This window comes from Neolamprologus brichardi, chromosome 4, assembly GCF_056152115.1.
Source record: "Neolamprologus brichardi isolate AB-2024 chromosome 4, ASM5615211v1, whole genome shotgun sequence".
Taxonomy (NCBI): domain Eukaryota; kingdom Metazoa; phylum Chordata; class Actinopteri; order Cichliformes; family Cichlidae; genus Neolamprologus; species Neolamprologus brichardi.
In genome coordinates this window covers 14,142,936-14,161,765 of record NC_142107.1, presented here as the reverse complement: position 1 = coordinate 14,161,765, position 18,830 = coordinate 14,142,936, and the positions used below count along the sequence as shown (strand labels likewise).

At 40.4% G+C, this 18,830-nt stretch overlaps 3 protein-coding genes across 5 annotated transcripts; 1 reads left to right on the top strand and 2 right to left on the bottom strand.

Moving 5' to 3' along the window:
- Positions 1–370: 370 nt before the first annotated feature.
- On the bottom strand, positions 371–4,706 carry asf1ba (anti-silencing function 1B histone chaperone a). Its single transcript, XM_006791329.2, has 4 exons — positions 4,343–4,706; positions 3,620–3,735; positions 3,314–3,490; positions 371–1,137 (listed from the first exon to the last, which is right to left on the bottom strand). Exons 1-4 carry the CDS (start codon positions 4,449–4,451, stop codon positions 946–948), a joined length of 594 nt encoding a protein of 197 aa, XP_006791392.1. The 5' UTR covers positions 4,452–4,706; the 3' UTR covers positions 371–945.
- Positions 4,707–9,136: 4,430 nt separating this feature from the next.
- Positions 9,137–14,218, top strand: crb3a (crumbs homolog 3a). Of its 3 annotated transcripts, none has more exons than XM_006791330.2 (5): positions 9,137–9,193; positions 9,724–9,817; positions 10,086–10,290; positions 13,069–13,115; positions 13,198–14,218. In XM_006791330.2, exons 3-5 carry the CDS (start codon positions 10,149–10,151, stop codon positions 13,405–13,407), a joined length of 399 nt encoding a protein of 132 aa, XP_006791393.1. In that variant the 5' UTR covers positions 9,137–9,193; positions 9,724–9,817; positions 10,086–10,148; the 3' UTR covers positions 13,408–14,218. The 3 variants fall into 3 exon arrangements, with proteins under 3 accessions (XP_006791393.1, XP_035763873.1, XP_006791394.1); XM_035907980.2 differs by lacking the exon at positions 9,137–9,193 and adding an exon at positions 9,498–9,636 and having other exon boundaries at positions 9,724–9,811; XM_006791331.3 differs by lacking the exon at positions 9,137–9,193 and adding an exon at positions 9,498–9,636.
- A 494-nt stretch (positions 14,219–14,712) lies between these two features.
- Positions 14,713–18,598, bottom strand: tubb4bl (tubulin, beta 4B class IVb-like). Its single transcript, XM_006791332.3, has 4 exons — positions 18,302–18,598; positions 17,396–17,504; positions 17,156–17,266; positions 14,713–17,065 (listed from the first exon to the last, which is right to left on the bottom strand). Exons 1-4 carry the CDS (start codon positions 18,596–18,598, stop codon positions 16,008–16,010), a joined length of 1,575 nt encoding a protein of 524 aa, XP_006791395.2. The 3' UTR covers positions 14,713–16,007.
- Between the last annotated feature and the right edge of the window lie 232 nt (positions 18,599–18,830).

Sequence of the window (18,830 nt, the reverse complement as noted above, 5' to 3'; positions counted from 1 at the left end):
TAACAGTTACCGCGTCTTTCGTTTTTGACTGCAAATTAACAGCTTTTCTTTATTTATCTTAAAGATTATTGTAGCGAAAGCAAATCAGAATCGATGCTTTTGCAATAATCCTCATATTTGCAGTGCAATGTTTTTCGTTTCTGTGGCCTAGCCGCCCCCTTTACCATAGCAATCTGTGATTGGGTGTGACGTTAATACATACTATTTTTAGTAAAATGTGAAAATATGAGGGGATACTCACACTTATATTTGTGATACTGAGCTTGCATATGATAAAAGTACAGGTGTGGAATATACTTATAAACCTAACACTTGTTACCTATATCTAACAAGTGATTATTAGAAATTATTAGAAACCCACTCATACAGATATAACAAAATCACCTTTCTTTTATTTGGAACACAAAATTACAAAATAAAAGGAGAAAAAAACCATGAAGCGATATAAGACATACAAAACTCCACAGTCAAATGGGAAAAGTAAGTGTAAGTGCACCGTGAACACAAATATAATGGCAGATTATCAAACTGCAATTTAATTGCCTATTGCTTCAGTGCTGAAATCTTCATAAACAGATACAAGTCCATTCTGCACCAAGAAAGGAAGTAAGGTGGGTCATTCAACAGCTTTCTGTTACGTTTCAGTTCCGTTTTATCGCTTCATATTTGAGGTTTCCTGCAATATTGCTTTCAACACTGGAAAGAACTATCCAACTATAAATAACACTCATTCCAGTCAGACACTCATAATCTTCCTTGGAACAAATGCTTGTTTGAAACCCAGGGTACAGAGAACTCATGTTTGAGAAGTCTCGGGAAAATAAAGGGCAGCTATAAGGCAGGGATGTGTACACATCCTTTATTCCCACTTGAATGTCCATAGGCATTGTTCAGAAGTAAGGTTTCGGGCTGTGAATCGTCACCTTTTTAGGGCAGGGGCCATCTTTATAAGCAGTCCATAGAGTTATCTGGGAGTACACCCAAAGGTGGGGCCTTGCCAGGGAGACAGGATGGCGGGAGCATGGAGTTTGAAGAAGGATCCACATTTTCAGAGTCTTCCATTCGCTCTGCACAGCCTTCCCAGTTTATATGGAATCTGGTAACACGTGGGTTTGAAGCTAGAATATTTCTCTGGAGCTGAAAAAGGAAAAACATAAAAATAAATTCTTTGCACAAGTTCTTTAGGAATACCTAACACAGCATCTTTAATAGAACCATTTTGGACCACAATTTAAGGCAGGTTTATTTCATCTTCATCGTGTATTTGTGTTATTTCTGCATGTCAGTGTAAATAACATTAATATGACATTAATTAATGTTTACTATACTAGTGTACACTAGTGTAACATTTAAGACCAAGTGTGATATTAGAAGTGTACATGAACATTTAAAAAAACAAACAAACAACTGTGTCTGGCAGCATTTGAAAGTCTTTACCATTTACCCTGACTACTAATTGATTTTCTGTTAGCTCCAACATCAAAACAGGCACACTACTGGTGTAAATGCATCTGACTCCATGTGCTCTCTAGACTCAGGGCAGGAAAGAGTGAACCCAGTAGTACAAAGGCACAGTGTGGTATTTTTTTTTCTTCACAATAGCTAATCACATAAACTCCCACAGGAAACAAGAACTTTGCAACTCTAATCGGAGTAATCTGTTTAGATATTTTTTTTTGCATTTGTAAGTGAAAGGTTTTAATCACAGATGTCAGCCACCTTAAAAATTTGACACCTTCAATCAAAACCCTTTGCAATTACCACAAATCTCACAGTGGCTTATTACTGAAGGTATAAGCCACTGAAGGAATGTCATAATAGAACTTTCACAACGCTTTTTGTTCCAAAGTGCAAGCTTTGCTGAATTAAAGGCTTCAACTTCGGGGCTCCAGTAGTTCACCATGCTGCTCCATATGTATGGTAATAGTTGCAAAGCGTATCACATATTTCATTTTCAATTAGATATTTGATTAATTTCTGCATAAAAAAAGTAGGGTTGATTTTTACAATAGAATCCCACTGAAGTTATCTGCAAATACAATGTAACTCTTGCACTAAGCTAATGTAGAACAACAACAAGTCTTCTTTGGCAAATGAGATGGTTCAATTTCGAGTCACTCAAAGTAGATAGTGTTCTTTTAAAATGTTAAAACACTGTCACTTGCTTCACAGGAAGTGTAGTTAGTCCTGTAAGGATCTCCAAAAACTAGACATTTCTTGGGCAGGAAGGGAAAAGATAACTCTTAAATGAGTGCAAATGAGCTGGAAATGTAGTCCAGACTGGTCCTACATGGAAGACTCATCAAAAGAAACCTTACCTGCAAACTTGTCATACAAGTCAGTATTTGACTTATGCAAAGAAACGCCACACTTGTTTTGGAAACAACTGCTGTGGACATATTCATATTGAGCTTTATGGTAGCAAAGATATGTCTGTAGCAGTATTTTGTAATGAACAAAACACTATTAAAAATGGGTGCGGAAAAAAAAAAACTCCTTTAGGATTGTTTTTGCAGCACAGTAAATATTTCAGGAAATGGAGGAAATAATCGTAACAAAAAATTAGCAAAATCTTATTCAAAATGTGATTCAGGTTTAGAAAATAAAGGTTAAATGAGGCCAGCCTTTACAAAGTATACCAAAGCCTACCTATTTGAAGTAATCAACGTCCAGTTTGTGTAAAAAGTCACTCTCCACTGACTTGAGCATTATCCAAAATATGTATGTAGACGTTAAACATTTTCTGTGTACTAAATAAACATCTGTGATTGACACAAGAGCAGGTGAAAATGCCAAAATGAAATCAGTACTGCTGTAGTATGCTTCTTGTAAACATTGGCACATTACCTCTGCAATAATTATCAAATAGCTTCCATTTTTGGAAATTCTATAATTAATAGTAAATTTTCATTTAATAACATCTGAAGAACTAGTCATTTTTGTTTATTTCTTCTTTTAATTACAACAAAAAATGTTGTAATTTCCCAGTGGTACCAAAAGACTTCAATATAACGGAGCTATGGTCTGCCTCCAGTGCATGCGTCACAACAAGTGATGCATTTCTCATCAAAATTTTCAACTGTCAACCTAACATGCCAGTGAAATTCAGATTTATTTCCAAAAAGGACTAATTTTAGATTCTCAGGGTACTTAGGTCTACTTCAAATAGCCAAATAACTTGTGGTGGTTTTTAATTTGTTGCAATTATAAATGTTCAGTGGAAATAGGCCTTTACAGTGTTATTTACACCAATAACATTCAAAATAGGCAGTCGTGGTAGCATTGCATCTCAGAAATCAGTCATGATCCTAACCTGTGTGTAGTCTGGCTTGATTGGAGGATTTTCACGCAGCTCTGGGTCTGTGTATTCGTTGTTCACATAGTAACCAATGCGAATGAACTCTTGGCTGCGGTACGTGCAGGTAATGAGCACTACTGTAACACCAACTGCATCGCTTTCAGGAATCAATCCAGTGTTTGGGGCATCCGCCTGATAAACAAGCAAGCAAACAAACAACAACAAAAAGCTATTAATATATGTGGAACTCCACTGCTGTTGTGATGTGGCCAGATTAGTCACAAATAGTGCCTACTTTTTCTGAGTGTCAACTAATTATACCTGAAACACAAACATGTGTCTCCCAGCAGGTACTGGGCCAACCAGCACCGAGTCGAGGATTTGGTCGTACTCTTCACTCTCTGCTGAGCCGACATAGATGATCTTCCACTCCAGGTCTATAAACAGGAAATATTACAATAGAGTGCTTCATTAGAAAAATATGATGTGACAAAAATGTTATTTTTGTGTCAAAAAATGAGCCTGTTAAGCAAAGAAATGATCAGCTGATGAACAGATGTAAACATGTAGGTTAATGTGCACAATGGTTTTTAATATTTCAAAAGCTTTATAAATTCAGTTTGGTAGTGTGCTCGTACAAAGAACCTGTCCACATAAAGTTACACAAACAAATGCAAAAAAACAAAACAACATTTTAGATTTCCATCCTTGAATAGAGCTATATTTTGTTTACATTTTTACGCACAAACATTAAAACGTTGGCTAATTAGCACTGAACTTGTTTTTTTTTCCTTAATGGAAATAATAATAGATTGCTTTACCATATTCATAAGTACCACAGGACGTGCGAGAAGCGTCCACTCTCCTTGTTAAGGCTTTAAGCCATTCTGTTATGCAACTTTAATGTTACCTGTAAGCAACGTTACCCTTTACACTTCAACAAAAAGTAGTTAGCTACTACAGCTAATACTGTGTAGCTGTTAGCAGACTTATGTTGTAGCTTCACACAAGCGATAATGACAGCTGTTATGCAATGGTACCAACCTTCAGCAAGGTCCTCCATACACTCAAAGGTTATTTCAAACTGAAAGGGGTTTCCGAAAGGACTCGGGTTGTCTAGGACAGCCACATTCAACACCTGTACCTTCGCCATATTTTCTGGAGCGGTAAGAAGGGGCAGTTTCCCGGGGAAATCTTAAAAAGCAACACTCTCGCAACACAAGCGGTTACCACAATTATTATGGATCACACACCTGTGCTTTCACGAAACGCAGGCCTTACTTATAGGACTAGGCTCACACTACTCACCAAAACAATATTTCTATCATACAATTGCTCATCAATCTGGGAATAAATTGCCGCTCTCCCGCCGCTTTGACTGTATTACCCAGGTTTCAGCGCGTCTACGGCAAGCTGTACACGCGTATGATGGAAACAGAGGAAAAGGGTGGCCTCAATCAAAAGGAAGGAAAAGTGCCTCTACTGACCCCTAGTTGCACAACTACAAAAGCCCGAACCCACAATAAACAAGCTACAGATTGATTATTGTTGTAATTATTTCAACCACAAACAAAGTAAATCAGGCTGGAAGTATTTCTGTAACGTGGCCTCAAGCTCTGATGTACCAACTCAGTGCCAGAGGCATTTTATTGGTGCTGTTAATGACTGCAGTTCATCATAAATGCTTGGGCAGGGAGGTATAGAAATTATCTAAAGTATCTAAACTTTATGGAGTCACACCCAGGATTGAGTAGTAGTGAGTTTGTGCCATCAAACTAACAGATTAAGTACATTTTGCAGGGTTTCATCTGCACCTATACCAGATACCAGCATAGTGATTAAAGTGTTATGTTTGAAACCCCTTTGAATGCAGAGAAAATCCAAATTTGTTTACAAAAAGACATGGCATTCATTGCAATCTCTATCCTCAGGTAGATTCTTTTAAGGACGGGTTTATAGCTACATAGAAACAGGGTCTTCAGTTCACTGGTGAAAAACATGAAATCTAGCTCTAATTTTTAAGATTTGAATCTGAACTCGTAAAACTTAAAAATATGTGAGGTGTAGTCAGAAGTCAGAACTATATACTATATATTCACACATTTTAAATAAGCTGTTGCATGCAGAATTTTAGTATGCCACAAAGCAATGCTCTTATACTCCCACTTGGCCCATACAAAATATTTAATTTTTTTAATAAAACAAAATTCACTGACATTTTTGCTGGCATGCAACTTTTTTTCCAGCTTGCAACCCCAATCCTGAAAAGGATAAAAACAGAATGCAATTGCAAATACTTAAATTGAGAAAATGTAGCATTTTAAGAAAGATACTAGCTCATTTTGAGTTTGATAGCAGCAATATTTCTCAAAAGAAGTGGTACAGGGCCATGTTTACCCATACGCAGCAAACCCCTTATTTTAACAACAGCCCATAAACATCTGGAAACTGAGAAGACCAGCTGCTGGAATTTGGGGAGATGAATGTTCAGCAGTCCTGAGTCTTCTTTGTACTCTCTGTAGTTCAATTTGGGTTTTTGTGTTTGGATTGTTTTTGTTTTGTTTTGCCTCGGCCCATTTCCATGACCTTTGACCCAGAGAAATATTTCTGGATCTTGTTCACATGTGGTGTCTTTTTTCCATGATAGAGCTTTAACCTACATTTCTGGATGGTAAACTGTGGTCATGGACATACCATGTTGAAACATTTTAATATAGTGACACCCGAGGGCACAAACATTAGAGTTTTTCTGTTTTTTTTCAGAGATTTCTCCAGATTCTCAGACTCTTCTGATGATCTTATGTACCGTAGGTGGTGAGATATTCCAAGCCTTTAGAATTTGACATTGAGGAACATTATTCTGACATTGTTCAATTATTGTTTTTTGATTTTCTGCAGATGGTTAAACATTTGCCCATCTTTACTTCTGTGAAACTTTTTATACCCAGACATGTTCCTGACCTGTTGACAGTTAACTTAATTAGCTTTTTTGTTGTTCCCTTCCCAACTTGTGTGAGAGGTGTTGTTGCCATTAAAGTCAAAATAAGTTAACATTTTTCTTAAAATGGTACATTTTGTCAGTTCAAGCACGTGATATGTACATACATCATTGCATGCTTTTTTTTCTTTACATTTTACACAACGTCCTGACTTTTTCAAAACTAGGGTTTTATTTTAATATTTCAAGATTTATCTTCTTGAAATATGGTAGAGATATATATAGACATAAGGGTGCACATTAATATAGATTGAAATAATAAAGACATTGCCTGCATGGGAGTATATGTTGCTCTAAAACCTCTGTATACCTTTCTGCATGTGTAAGCTTCCAGTTCCGGTGGCATGAACGAACCTCCCCACTATCAGACATGCAGGTTTTTGAACTGAGCGCTGATAACAAGTCAGATAAATATATAAATCTCCTTGACATTTTTACATTCTGCTATAGCGTAACTTCCAGTACATGGCAGTTTCATGTCTTCGCAGCAGTTTCACCAACACTGATCCCAGCCCAGAAAACATGGCCAAGTGCAACGTTTAGACAGATGTTAAATCAAATACGTTGCTCTGAAAACAGTGTGCCTTTTAAAATCATCATTGAATTGCTTCTCTCTTGCAGTTTTATTATATATGTTAATTATTACTGGGCTGTCACTGTAGGTATTTATAGCAGCTTACATAAACTGTAGGCTATTAGCCTAATGAACTTGCTTACAGAAGCTTTCTTTAGTAAAATAAACTTCCTGATAAAACTAACAGTGAAATATATAACAGTGACTCCAATAAAAAGATACTGTTTTACACGTAATGCTCATTTATTGGACAGTAAGCAAACACACACACAAAAAGGTCTCCAAATTTACGATTGCTTGTTGCACCCTTTAGTGGTCACTACTAAATAAGTAGAAAACAAGACACCAGAAGAGCTATTCGTTCTTAATGTTTCTTCTACCGCCATATCTGGTCTGCAATCAGCCTAATGTCCAACCAAATTGTTAACGCAAATACTCTAATCAGTCAGTTAGCTCAGTGCATTTGACTTTGAACATGGCAAGCCTTGCTGCCAGCTTCTGAGAGTTTCAAAAACTGTTTGATATGCTGGGATTTTTCTGCCCAACCACCTCTAGAGTTTACAGAGAATGGTCTCCAAAACAGAAACTATTGAACGACGAGAGACTGCTTTAATCTCAAGCTGAGTCTCAGGGATAAAATGCCTAGTTGTTACCAGAGGTCAGAGGAGAACAGCCAGTCTGTTTCTAGCTGATGGGAACAGTCACTCAAATAGCCACCTGTTACTTGCTGAGACTGTGATTCACTCAGGCTCACCTAAATTGGATTCGATGAGTCTTGATTTCTGGTGAGACATTCAGATGGGTCACAAGAAATGTGAAAAACATGAAAGAACCATATTAGCAGTTCAGGATCTCATGGTTGTGGGGGATATTTTCTTGGCACAGTTTAGGCCCCTTTGTGCCAACTGCAGCGTCGTTTAGCTACCACAGCCTACCTCAGTTTTACTACTGACCATGTCCATCACTTTATGACCGTTGTTACGGCCCTAGCAGGGCCTCCTCTTGAAATTTCCCTTGTGTGGGTGTGGTCTTCTCTCTCCGCCTCCTCCTCTCTTGCTCCTCCCAGCCCTCTGTCTCTCTTTCACTCTGCCCTCTTGCCAGGACGCACCTGCTGTTCATTACCCCGTTTGGCACCTGGACCCAGTCAGCAATCACCTCTTTGAGATTATATAGGCTGGGGAAGAACTGTGTGATGCAGGTGGTTTTTCTCTATGGCTCTACACTGTCTTTTTAGGTGTTGGAAAGGTCCCAATGCGTGTTTGTCCTGCCCGTGGTTTTAAGTTGAGTGAGTAGATGGGCCTATAGGCCTTGGAAATGTCTCACTGTGGTGAGGAGTTCAGTTGAGTGAGAAGTGGGAAGTGCCTCTTTGTGTTGTGGAGTTTTTTTTTTTGTTTGGTAGTTGTTTCCTTTGTTGTTTTTGACCTCTTCTTTTCTTTTTGGCCTTATTGATACAGCGGCGTTGTTGACTCTTTGTGTTAAGATTATTTGCAATAAAATCATATTAAATGCTAAACACCTCTGTCTGCTTTCCTTTTCATTCTGTTCTGGACCCATTTGTTACCGGCCCCCACACTCACACCCGTAGACTTCCTTCGTGGGGACGTAACATGCCAGCAGGAAAACATGCCATGTTCCCAAGTGCAGATCATCTCAAACTGGTTGCTGGAACGTGATAATGAGTTCACTGTACAGGAATACCGTCTACAGATTCAACAGATCTCAATAGACCATGGGGATGAGGTGGGTTTGTGACTCTGTGCCACAAAGAATTAAGAGGGCCCAATCCTGTACTAGCAAAGTGTACCTAATAAAGTGCCCAGTGAGTGTATGTGCATGAATAGACAGGGTTATGCCAGTAGTTAACTTTCTCATGCCTTATCTGTCCTTTCTTTAATAGATAAAACACTCTGAATCACATGTCTAACTGTGGTTACTGAACGTTATATTACTGAAACACTGTTGCAGATATTAGGCTACATACAAAATAGCAAGGGGCACCTCCTCAATGTGACTCACTGCTGTACTATAAGAGTAATTTTCCACAGCAGGTCTGTGCTTTTCAGAAAACGCTTCAGTGCTCTTACAGAGTGTCCACACGAAACTCTGACTGGCACAGATTAGGCCCGAAGCAGACTACATTTTCTGTGCCCCTCTTAGTCTGAAAGGAGAGATTAGGAGAGGATTAGAGCCCACTGGACCAGCTGGCCTCCAAATTCATCCTTAAAATATCTCAGGAATGTCGATATCCTTTCTCCTGACGGGAACCGTGAAACCTGACGGAGGCGCTGTTTCATGCAACGCCATCAGCAGGTTGCTGCTGTAGGTAAGAGCTTCACAGGGAGCAAAAACTACAGTTAAAGTTGTGCAGATTGGAGCAAATAAGGCAAACCTGGCATCTTGTTATTATTATTATCATTATCATTATTTTTTTTAGAAACTGAATGAACTTTGGAAGGAATTTCAGAATATAAATATTATAGCATAAAGGTGATTAAAAGCTTTAAGGTCTGATTTTTTTTTTCCTGATGGAAACAGGACAGATCGGCGCTGCTCTGCTTGAGCAAAGTGCGCATTTTATTCTACTTTGTACGCACAAAGGAGGTTCTGTTCGCCCCGCTGCAGGTAGATAACTGTGCTCAGGTATTGTAACACGAAACTCAACCACGTGACCAATGGCGAAGTGAGGAGTAGACGAGGGGAAAAAAAGAGCTTTAGATGAAAGACCAACTCATAGGACAGCCGAGGATGTAGTCTCGGGTACTTCAGGTAGGCTTGTTCAGATAGAAGTCGGCTGAGGATGTTACCTGTACTTTTCACCCGACTCATATGTGTTGCGGTTTCATTTTTGACAAGGTGAGGCGGAAGCAGTTGACGCGTAAAGAATCAACCTGTTCGATGTTCCTCGTTTTGCCTCGACCATCTGGAAGCAGTCGGATGAAGGGTGTGTGTAAGTATTTGAAAAGAATCACGTTACAGCATATTGTCATTTGATAGTCTAATGATGTTTTTAGGAGGTGTTAGAGCTGTGTTCTTCTGTTAGGCCAGTAAAAATATTATTGCGCAGGTTTAGAGGTGATTCAACATCAGGCTGAATGTGACTCAGTAGTTGTGGTTTTCTCTGCCTGACTCAGCTTGAGATTAAAACAGTCTATCAGTGTCTGAGTGAACTGGAGAGGATATTTGCGTTTGCACTGCTGATAGTTGTGTGTCTTTAGCTGTTCAAATGGAGGCAGTAAATCCTCACGGCGGCTGTCTGTGAATGAAATGGACCCAAGCTGATGCCCCCACTGTACCAGTCTGCCCCCATTTGGCCCTGCTGGTCACGGGTAGAGATGGCAGCGTGCCTGGATGTGCTGACCATACCTGGAGCTGTGGTTGGGAGTGTTTTACTGCTGGTGCTGAGCAGTAATCCTGTGTGGGGTGAGTTGGAAGCCTTCCTCAGCACTCCCATACAAATAAGCCAGCCTTTTGACCACACCTGTGCACACGCACACATAAAAAACCTATTGCATCCTGTGATGACACATAAAAAACTCAGGAAGCTTTGCTAAGAAACTGTGAAAAATGTCAGCACTGCCTAATAACATAAGACTAAGATAAGAATTTATAGGAACAAGCTCCCCATTGAGTGGGAGTAATATACAAAAAAGCAATTTTAAAGATGTTGCGGTGCCGCGTAAACTAATGTCATGGTTTAAAAATCATTTGAACTAGATTTTCAGTCGATACTGAATATCTCGCAGAGTCATTACAGCTAAAAAGGAGAGGTGTTTTGTACTGTAAGTGCAGTACAAAACACAGTATATCTGATGGGTATAGTTACATTGGGGTGGGGGACTGTTGAGCAACTGAAATCTCCTATCAAACAAGAATGAGAAGAAATGTGATTTCAAAACTGCAGCAATTGTTCTCCTCAGTTCCCAGACATTTTAACTGGTAAATGAAGGTGATGCTACACAGTAAGACAAAGACCCCTGTCCCACTGCTGTGCGAAACTGCTGCATTTGTCAGTTTGAATCTTACTTTAAGTTGTGAGCATGGCTGCTCCCGTCTAACGTTTGTTATCAAGTCGTACCTTTGTCCTTGGCAAGTTTACTATTTACCCAAGCAAATGATTGACTCAGAAACTATGGGGAGGGTTTAAGTTTCCAAAACAAAACTTTCTCATTAACACGATCCTTTGAATGATGAACACACACACAAAGAAACACAAAGAAACAAATAGATTTGACTTGGGTTTTTTTCTCACATTTCAAACTAGTGTGCTGTTTGACTCAGCTAATTGTGGCTGCGGTATACCGTGCATTCCTGAGCTTCTCCTCCTCCCTATTCGCTCTGGTCAAGAAGCTCCAGTGGGGCTTCATGATGTAACTGAGTAGTCACATGGCTGCTCACGGATGAAATGGTTGGGAGCGATACTGGAATGCTTACAAGTGTCAGGTGCTTAGAAAGTGGACGAGGTTGAAATGAACTTCTGGTTTACTGTGGTACTTCCTCTTATGTGCTTTTCATTACGCATGTATGTATAAGGGCAGATACAATCATGATAACATGTAGAAGCGATACACTTTTCCTCTTTTAGACATTATTTTTGACACTCATGTCTCTGTCGTGGTTCAAAAGCATTTTTGCACTTTACTAAGAAGCCAGCTTTTCAAGATCCTTTCACATTCCTGCATTCATCTGCATATGAATGTGTCAAACACTTTGCTTACATGTGAAAACTATTCTTCATTCTCACTGAGAGTTACATGAGTAGCTTTTTAAAAAAAATATGTATTATACTTCTTTGCAAAGACTGGAACTTTCAAAAGTCTCCCCCAGTTGCCAGGAAACAGACTCATTACTTTAAATGTTATGAGTGTACTTTCACACGTGCTTGTAAGTGGTTACTCTGAAAGTTTAAATGCATTTGCCAATTAAAATAAAAGATCTTATCTAAATACAGAGAGCCCCATAATATTTAAACACATTTTTATTACATACATCAGTTTATATACAAAATGCAGTTTTTAAATGATGATTTCATTTATTAAGAGAAAAAGGCTGTACAAACCTACATGGCTCTATGTTAAGAAATATTTTCCCTGCCTTTTAACTCATGAATTAACTGTGATTAACCACTTTTTTTCTTGGGGGGGACTGAGTTTAGAGCCATTATTCAAAAATGGTGAAAACTTGGAAGCAGAGTGGTTGGCCTACAAAAATTACTCTAAGACCACATTGACAATTGACCCGCGAGCTCGCAGATTAACCCAGAACAACATCTAAAGAACTGCAGGCCTCTCTTGCCTCAGTTAAGGTCAGAGTTCATGATTCAACAATAAGAAAGAGACAAAAATGGGATCCATGGGAGAGTTCCAAGATGATAATCCACTGCTGACCGAAAAGAACACAAAGTCTCACATTTGTCAATAAAACATTTTGTTGATCCCCAAGACTTTTGGAAAAAATATTCTGTGGGCTGAGGGGAAAAATCACCAACGGTCAAACATGGTGAGGGTAGTCTGATGGTCTGGGCCTGCTTTGCTGCTTCAGGACCTCAACAGCATCTAATTGATGGATCCATTGATTTTACTCTTTACTGGAAAAGCCTCAAAGGAGTCTATCCGACCGTCAGTTTGTGTCCTGAAGCTCAACTTGGGTTATGTAGCAGGACAATGATCCAAAACACAGCAGCAGGTTCACATCTGTATGACTCAATAAAACCAGAAAACAAAAACAAAATAAAGGTGTTGGAGCAGCCTAGTCAAAGTCCAGCCTTAAATCTGATTAAGATGCTTCGGCGTGACCTTAAACAGTGATGTTCCTGCTGAGAAACCCTACAATGTGGCTGAATCCAAAAAAAAAAAAAAAAAAAAAAATGCAAAGAGTGAGCCAAAATTCCTCCATGGCAATGTGAAAGACTCATTGCCAGTTACTGCCAACACTTGATTGCAGTTATTGCTGCCAAGGCTGGAACAGACAGTTATTAGATTTTGGGGGCCATTACTGTACACAGGGCTAGATAGGTTTGGATAACTTTTATAATCAATAAAATCACAATTTAAAAACTGCATTTTGTATTTACTTGGGTTATTTTTGTCTAATATTGTTTGAGGATTTGAAGCATAATAAATATGTTAAAACATTTTTTGGAAAGGGAACAAATACTGTTCCACTGATATAACATTCATTATGTTTCTGCTCCTTTCACAGGGAATATGACCTTAAGTGCAAGTGACACCCAATCTAATAACACTACAGTAAGTGACAAATATTTTTCAAGAACAGTAAATAACTTTGGTATGTAATTAGACTTTAAGTGTTATATTATCCTGTTTGCAGGGACCCAACATCGCAGCCATTGTGGCCCCTACAGTCACCTTGGGAGTGCTGGCTATAGTCTCGGCTTTTCTCGTCTGGTTGTTCTGCGTGGTCAAAAAGAAGAGGCAGACCGAAGGGACGTACAGACCCAGCGCTGAGGAGCAGTCTGGTGCGTGCAGCATTGCCGCACCGGATGCACTAAAATTACCAAAGGAGGAAAGACTCATTTGAGGTTTTGTGGAACACCTTGTAAGGACACAGGCTGCAAACACTTGCACTGCAGCCTTCCTGTGTGACGAGGCTCTCAGATTTGGGGCTTGACCACTGAGAGAAAACTGTCTCCAGGTTTAAGAGAGGACAAAGAGAGATCTTTGAAACCGTACAACATGATGCATTTTCTTGCCGCTCCATTTCAACAAGCACTGAATTGTTCTTGCTTGGTAAGCCGAAGAGAAGCGCCCAAAGGGATTTTTCTCTGACTTTTAAGAACAACTGAACATTTCAAAGAGGTCTAAATGTTTATTCTGCACAAGTTAAAAAAAACAAAAAGCTACAGTATTTTATCGCCACTAATGATTTTAGTTTAGCGACACTTCTTTTTGCCAGCTGCCTTAAGTCCTAATTACTTGCTGGATTTGATTCTGTCTAAAATTTCAATGCAAAATCTGCTGACCTTTAACCTCAAACTTTTTGCTTTTTTTAGTCGATCGCATTTGAAAAGGAAAGAGTTTCTATTTATAAGTTTAATCAAAAGATCTTATCCTCGTGAAAACTAGTTTTTTACAAAGCTGCTCTGCGCTAAAAAAAAAAAGAAGTCAGGTTATAACTAGAAATCAGAAGCAACTGTTTACACTCGACATCTCTTTGAATAACAACACTAATTTAAAGACAGGCCATCAACAATTCACCAGATCATATCTATAGCACATAATTGACTGTAATCAAGTAGAGATGTTTTACAATGTCACCACGTGTTTATTTATGCATTTGTCAAATAACTGAATATTTGTTTAATATTTGTGTAATTAAACTTTACAAAGCATTTAAAGTCTCATGAGTCCTCCCCAGTTGGATCAGGGGCGGTGTTTATGTATAAAATAAAAAATAAAAAATAGGATATAGGGTGCTGGTTTAGCTGGGTGGGTAGAGCAGGCGATCTATATATTGTAGGTCTTTCCTTCTTCTGTCCACTGTCCTGTTACGCAAAAGGCTAAAAATAACAATAAGGAAATAGCATATGGATATGAGGTGCCAAATTACATGCCTGAAAAGGTTGAGCAGCTCTGGAAAAAATGCAAACAAGTCCACAGCTATTGTATGTATTAGTGTACAGAGGCTGGTGATAAAATAGCTATGCAGATAAGCATTTTCAGTAACCACAGAGTGTAAAGTTCAGGCCCTCGGTGTACATGAGAAAAGCACTGAAACGCTCGACTCGTTGTTAGCCTGTAGTAAAAAAGTTGTCAACTGTATGATGAAAGGAAAATTCACAGGGTCACTTTTTTCATAATTTTTTTTAATTAGCAGGTCTTTATTCCCCACACAAATGCGTGTCCTGGTTTTCAGTGGCTTCTGCATGTAAATGACTCATGGAAACACGCAGTCATGTGACGTCAGCATTATCACTGCGAGGAAAGAAGGTTCCTCGCATACAGGCAGATCAAGTTGGTTAGATTTCAAAGACTGGAAAAAAAGCTAGTGAGACACGTGTCGAAAGAACAACTGAATGACTTAGTTGAGTCAGAAATTGCAGTCTGAAAGAAGATGATCATTAGAACCTTGCACAGGAATGAACTCGGATGTTGTAGACCAAGAAAAACTCCATTTGTGTAAAAGAGACACCTTCAAGCCAGACTGAAGTATGCTACAGTAAGGACAACCTGGAGAAAGATTATGCATACTGGAAGCACGTCCTTTGGTCAGATGAGACTAAACCCTTTTGGCCACAGAGCCACTGCTTACATTTGGAGAAAGAAAGGTAGAATTTAGAGACCAAAGAAACAGCATCCCAACAATGAAACACGGTGGTGGGAGTATTATGCTGTGGGGATGCTTCGATGTGTCTAGGACTGGGAATCTTGTCAAGGTGGAAGGACTCATGAAGAAAAAATGATATGGGAAGATTATGAAAGAAAACCTCAAGCAGTCCGAAATTAAACGGAGTCTGGATGTAAGATATATCTTCCAACACTCCTGATCACCAAAGTGAACGTTACTGACTGTCCTACACTTGAATCTCATTGAAAATCTATGAAGTGAAGAACATTAAATCTGGAGAAGCTTAAGAGATTCACCAAACCATTATGTATATTTAGGATAATTCTCTTAAAGAAGTATACATGCAGCAGTGTATTAGTAAACATTGTGTAGCACAAGTCCTTGTAGGTGTATGTTGTAGAATAGACTTGCTAACTAGGAGTTTTAATGCTGTAAGGTGAAGAGAAATCTTGGATCACACGTCAAATTAATCAGTAAAAGAAAACAAACAAAAAACCCCCCAAAGAGGCATTAATTTGGCATTTAAATTAGATTTTATTCTTTCGCCAGTTTCAAGGCTTCACAGTTAAAATCACTTGCTTTTGACTTCGGCAAGGCAATGACAGGACAGATGTGAGGATGTCAGTAGTTCAGTGCATTCACAACATACAAAAACATTTGAACCAAAAGCTTCACTAGCACCAGTTAACACCAATGTCTAACACTAGAGCAACAGTGATCTGTTCAAGTGTGGCGAACCATTCAATTCATGATGGCGGGGGAGTGAAAATGGTGGAGTTGGGGGGGTAATGGGCGAGGTGAAAGGAGCTCAGGGAGCCAGTTGCGCTGAGGTTTTATGCAACTTCCTCCTCTCCCTCTTCCTCGAACTCGCCTTCCTCAGCGGTGGCATCCTGGTACTGCTGGTACTCGGACACCAAGTCGTTCATGTTGCTCTCGGCTTCGGTGAACTCCATCTCATCCATACCTTCACCCGTGTACCAGTGGAGGAAGGCCTTACGACGGAACATGGCGGTGAACTGCTCGGAAATGCGCTTGAACAGCTCCTGGATGGCGGTGCTGTTGCCAATGAAAGTGGCGGCCATTTTCAGGCCACGGGGTGGGATGTCACAGACGGCGGTCTTCACATTGTTGGGGATCCATTCGACAAAGTAGCTGCTGTTCTTGTTCTGCACATTCAGCATCTGCTCATCCACCTCCTTCATGGACATGCGACCTCTAAAGACTGCGGCCACGGTCAGGTAGCGGCCGTGGCGCGGGTCGCAGGCAGCCATCATGTTCTTGGCATCGAACATCTGCTGAGTGAGCTCAGGCACAGACAGTGAGCGATACTGCTGGCTGCCCCTGCTGGTGAGCGGGGCGAACCCTGGCATGAAGAAGTGCAGACGGGGGAAGGGCACCATGTTGACAGCTAGTTTGCGGAGATCGGCGTTGAGCTGGCCAGGGAAACGCAGACAGGTGGTTACCCCGCTCATGGTGGCGGACACCAAATGGTTGAGATCTCCGTAGGTTGGAGTGGTGAGTTTGAGTGTGCGGAAGCAGATGTCATAGAGGGCTTCATTGTCAATACAGTAGGTTTCATCTGTGTTCTCTACCAGCTGGTGGACAGAGAGGGTGGCGTTGTAAGGCTCCACCACGGTGTCAGACACTTTGGGGGAAGGCACCACGCTAAAGGTGTTCATGATGCGATCGGGGTACTCCTCGCGAATCTTGCTGATCAGCAGAGTGCCCATGCCGGAGCCAGTGCCTCCGCCCAGAGAGTGAGTGAGCTGGAAGCCCTGGAGGCAATCGCAGCTCTCAGCCTCTTTCCTCACTACATCCAGAACAGAGTCCACCAGCTCTGCTCCCTCAGTGTAGTGGCCCTTGGCCCAGTTATTTCCAGCTCCACTCTGGCCTGTAGTCAAAAATATTCCAATTTATAATGTAAGATGCACAGGAAAGACATAGCATAGTATGCTCGATTAACAAAATTCACCCAGCTTACCAAAGACAAAGTTGTCTGGTCTGAAGATCTGTCCGAAGGGACCAGACCTCACCGAATCCATCGTTCCAGGCTCCAGATCCACCAGGATGGCTCGTGGAACGTATTTTCCACCTAAACCAGTCAAAAGTGAATGAACAATATAATTCCTTGTAATTTTAAGAGGCACGCTGGATGTGATGTAAAACAGAGATATGTATGCGAATCAGTCTGTACGGCAGCAGAGGTGAATCTGCAACCAACCTGTGGCCTCATTGTAGTAGACGCTGATCCTGTCTAGTTGCAGGTCGCTGTCTCCATGGTAGGTACCGGTGGGATCAATGCCGTGCTCATCGCTAATCACCTCCCAGAACTGAAACAAAACAGGGGTGGTAGGAGAGGAAGGTGGGATGCAAGTTCATTCCAGTTATGTATTTGCTGATATACTTTTAATTACATTTCTAGAAAGCTTAGTGTGTATTTCTGGTGCATGTAGAGTCAAAAGAGCAGTCTATTAGTCTGATCTGGCAGATGGCAATAATCTGAAAAGTAAAAGCGTCTTTGGTGCCATATAGCCAACAAGATTAATTATACTAAAGATATAATCCATGCCAGTGTTAAAATGATAATACTGCAGTTTGATTCAGTTTAAATTTAGACATTTTTTTTTCAGAAGCAAGTGGCTGGAAAAGATTCAGGCAAAAATAGGTCATTAATATGGAGGGGGAGGGGCGGCTGCTCTAACATCTACAATAAGGTTTCATTACTATTCCAGTCAATCGCTGATATACTCGCATGGAAAATTCGACAAAAATGTGGAGATATTAAATGCGAGTTATGCATGGAATTATTAAAGCATAAAGTCGCATAAATCTTAATTTCTCCTGCATAAACCAGTGCATGAATCAGTCTTGTCCTCGGTGTGAAACCCTGCACGGAATGCCAATGAGCAAATCGTCTGTGGATTGATTCTCCCTCTCTCTGGAATGTAATGAGCTTTAAGAAGAAAATACGCCGCACAGAGTTTGTTCTAGAGAATTTCTGGAAGATGGATTAGGGGAGCTCCTCTGAGTGCCACCGAAGCGTGCCTGCATGACAGCCGGCACACGGCTCACCGGATTGGGGAAAAAAAACAAACGAAATAGAGCAAAAGAAATCAGAAAGAAATACCTTGGCTCCAATCTGGTTTCCGCACTGGCCGGCCTGCAAGTGCACAATTTCGCGCATTTTGGACAGGTGGGTAAGAGGACGGTCGAGTAGGAAACGGGAATCTGAGCAGAGGAGATTCACAGGATGGTGGCTCCTGCAGTCGATCGTCCGGGATTTTGTTGCGCCGCCTCTAGGACCGTCTACTGGGCTGAAACGGTGGTGCAACTTGACGTCATCGCCATGGCAACCAAAGACTGGAGGAGAGAGGGAGGAACCAAAAGCTGTGGAAATGGCGGATAGGATGCGAGGAAGCTGCATCAGTTGTCAATAGGTCGTCTCGTTATTCTCACGTACTCAGTGACCCCCCCCCTCAAAAAAAAAAAATATTCACATGAAACAACACCAGTCATCCAGCTGCCTTAAAGTGAGATGTAGAGACTATTTGGTACTTTTGAATGCATTAACTTGATGTTATCCCCCCAAAAAGGAAAAAAAAATCAGGGATTTCTCAGTGCGATGATGCAACTTAACGAACAACTGCGAGAAAAAA

Bases quoted from the DNA above. Each gene is read 5' to 3' on its own strand.
- asf1ba (XM_006791329.2), bottom strand. From the start codon at position 4,451: ATGGCGAAGGTACAGGTGTTGAATGTGGCTGTCCTAGACAACCCGAGT. The intron at 3,736-4,342 runs GTTGGTACCATT...TCCTGTTTATAG, and splicing joins TATGGAGGACCTTGCTGAAG to ACCTGGAGTGGAAGATCATC. The intron at 1,138-3,313 runs GTTAGGATCATG...TTCCTTTTTCAG, and splicing joins TCAAGCCAGACTACACACAG to CTCCAGAGAAATATTCTAGC.
- crb3a (XM_006791330.2), top strand. From the start codon at position 10,149: ATGCCCCCACTGTACCAGTCTGCCCCCATTTGGCCCTGCTGGTCACGG. The intron at 10,291-13,068 runs GTGAGTTGGAAG...CTCCTTTCACAG, and splicing joins GAGCAGTAATCCTGTGTGGG to GGAATATGACCTTAAGTGCA. The intron at 13,116-13,197 runs GTAAGTGACAAA...TCCTGTTTGCAG, and splicing joins CCCAATCTAATAACACTACA to GGACCCAACATCGCAGCCAT.
- tubb4bl (XM_006791332.3), bottom strand. From the start codon at position 18,598: ATGCAGCTTCCTCGCATCCTATCCGCCATTTCCACAGCTTTTGGTTCC. The intron at 17,505-18,301 runs GTATTTCTTTCT...GTTTTGTTTCAG, and splicing joins GAAACCAGATTGGAGCCAAG to TTCTGGGAGGTGATTAGCGA. The intron at 17,267-17,395 runs GTTGGTTGCAGA...TGACTGGTTTAG, and splicing joins CTACTACAATGAGGCCACAG to GTGGAAAATACGTTCCACGA.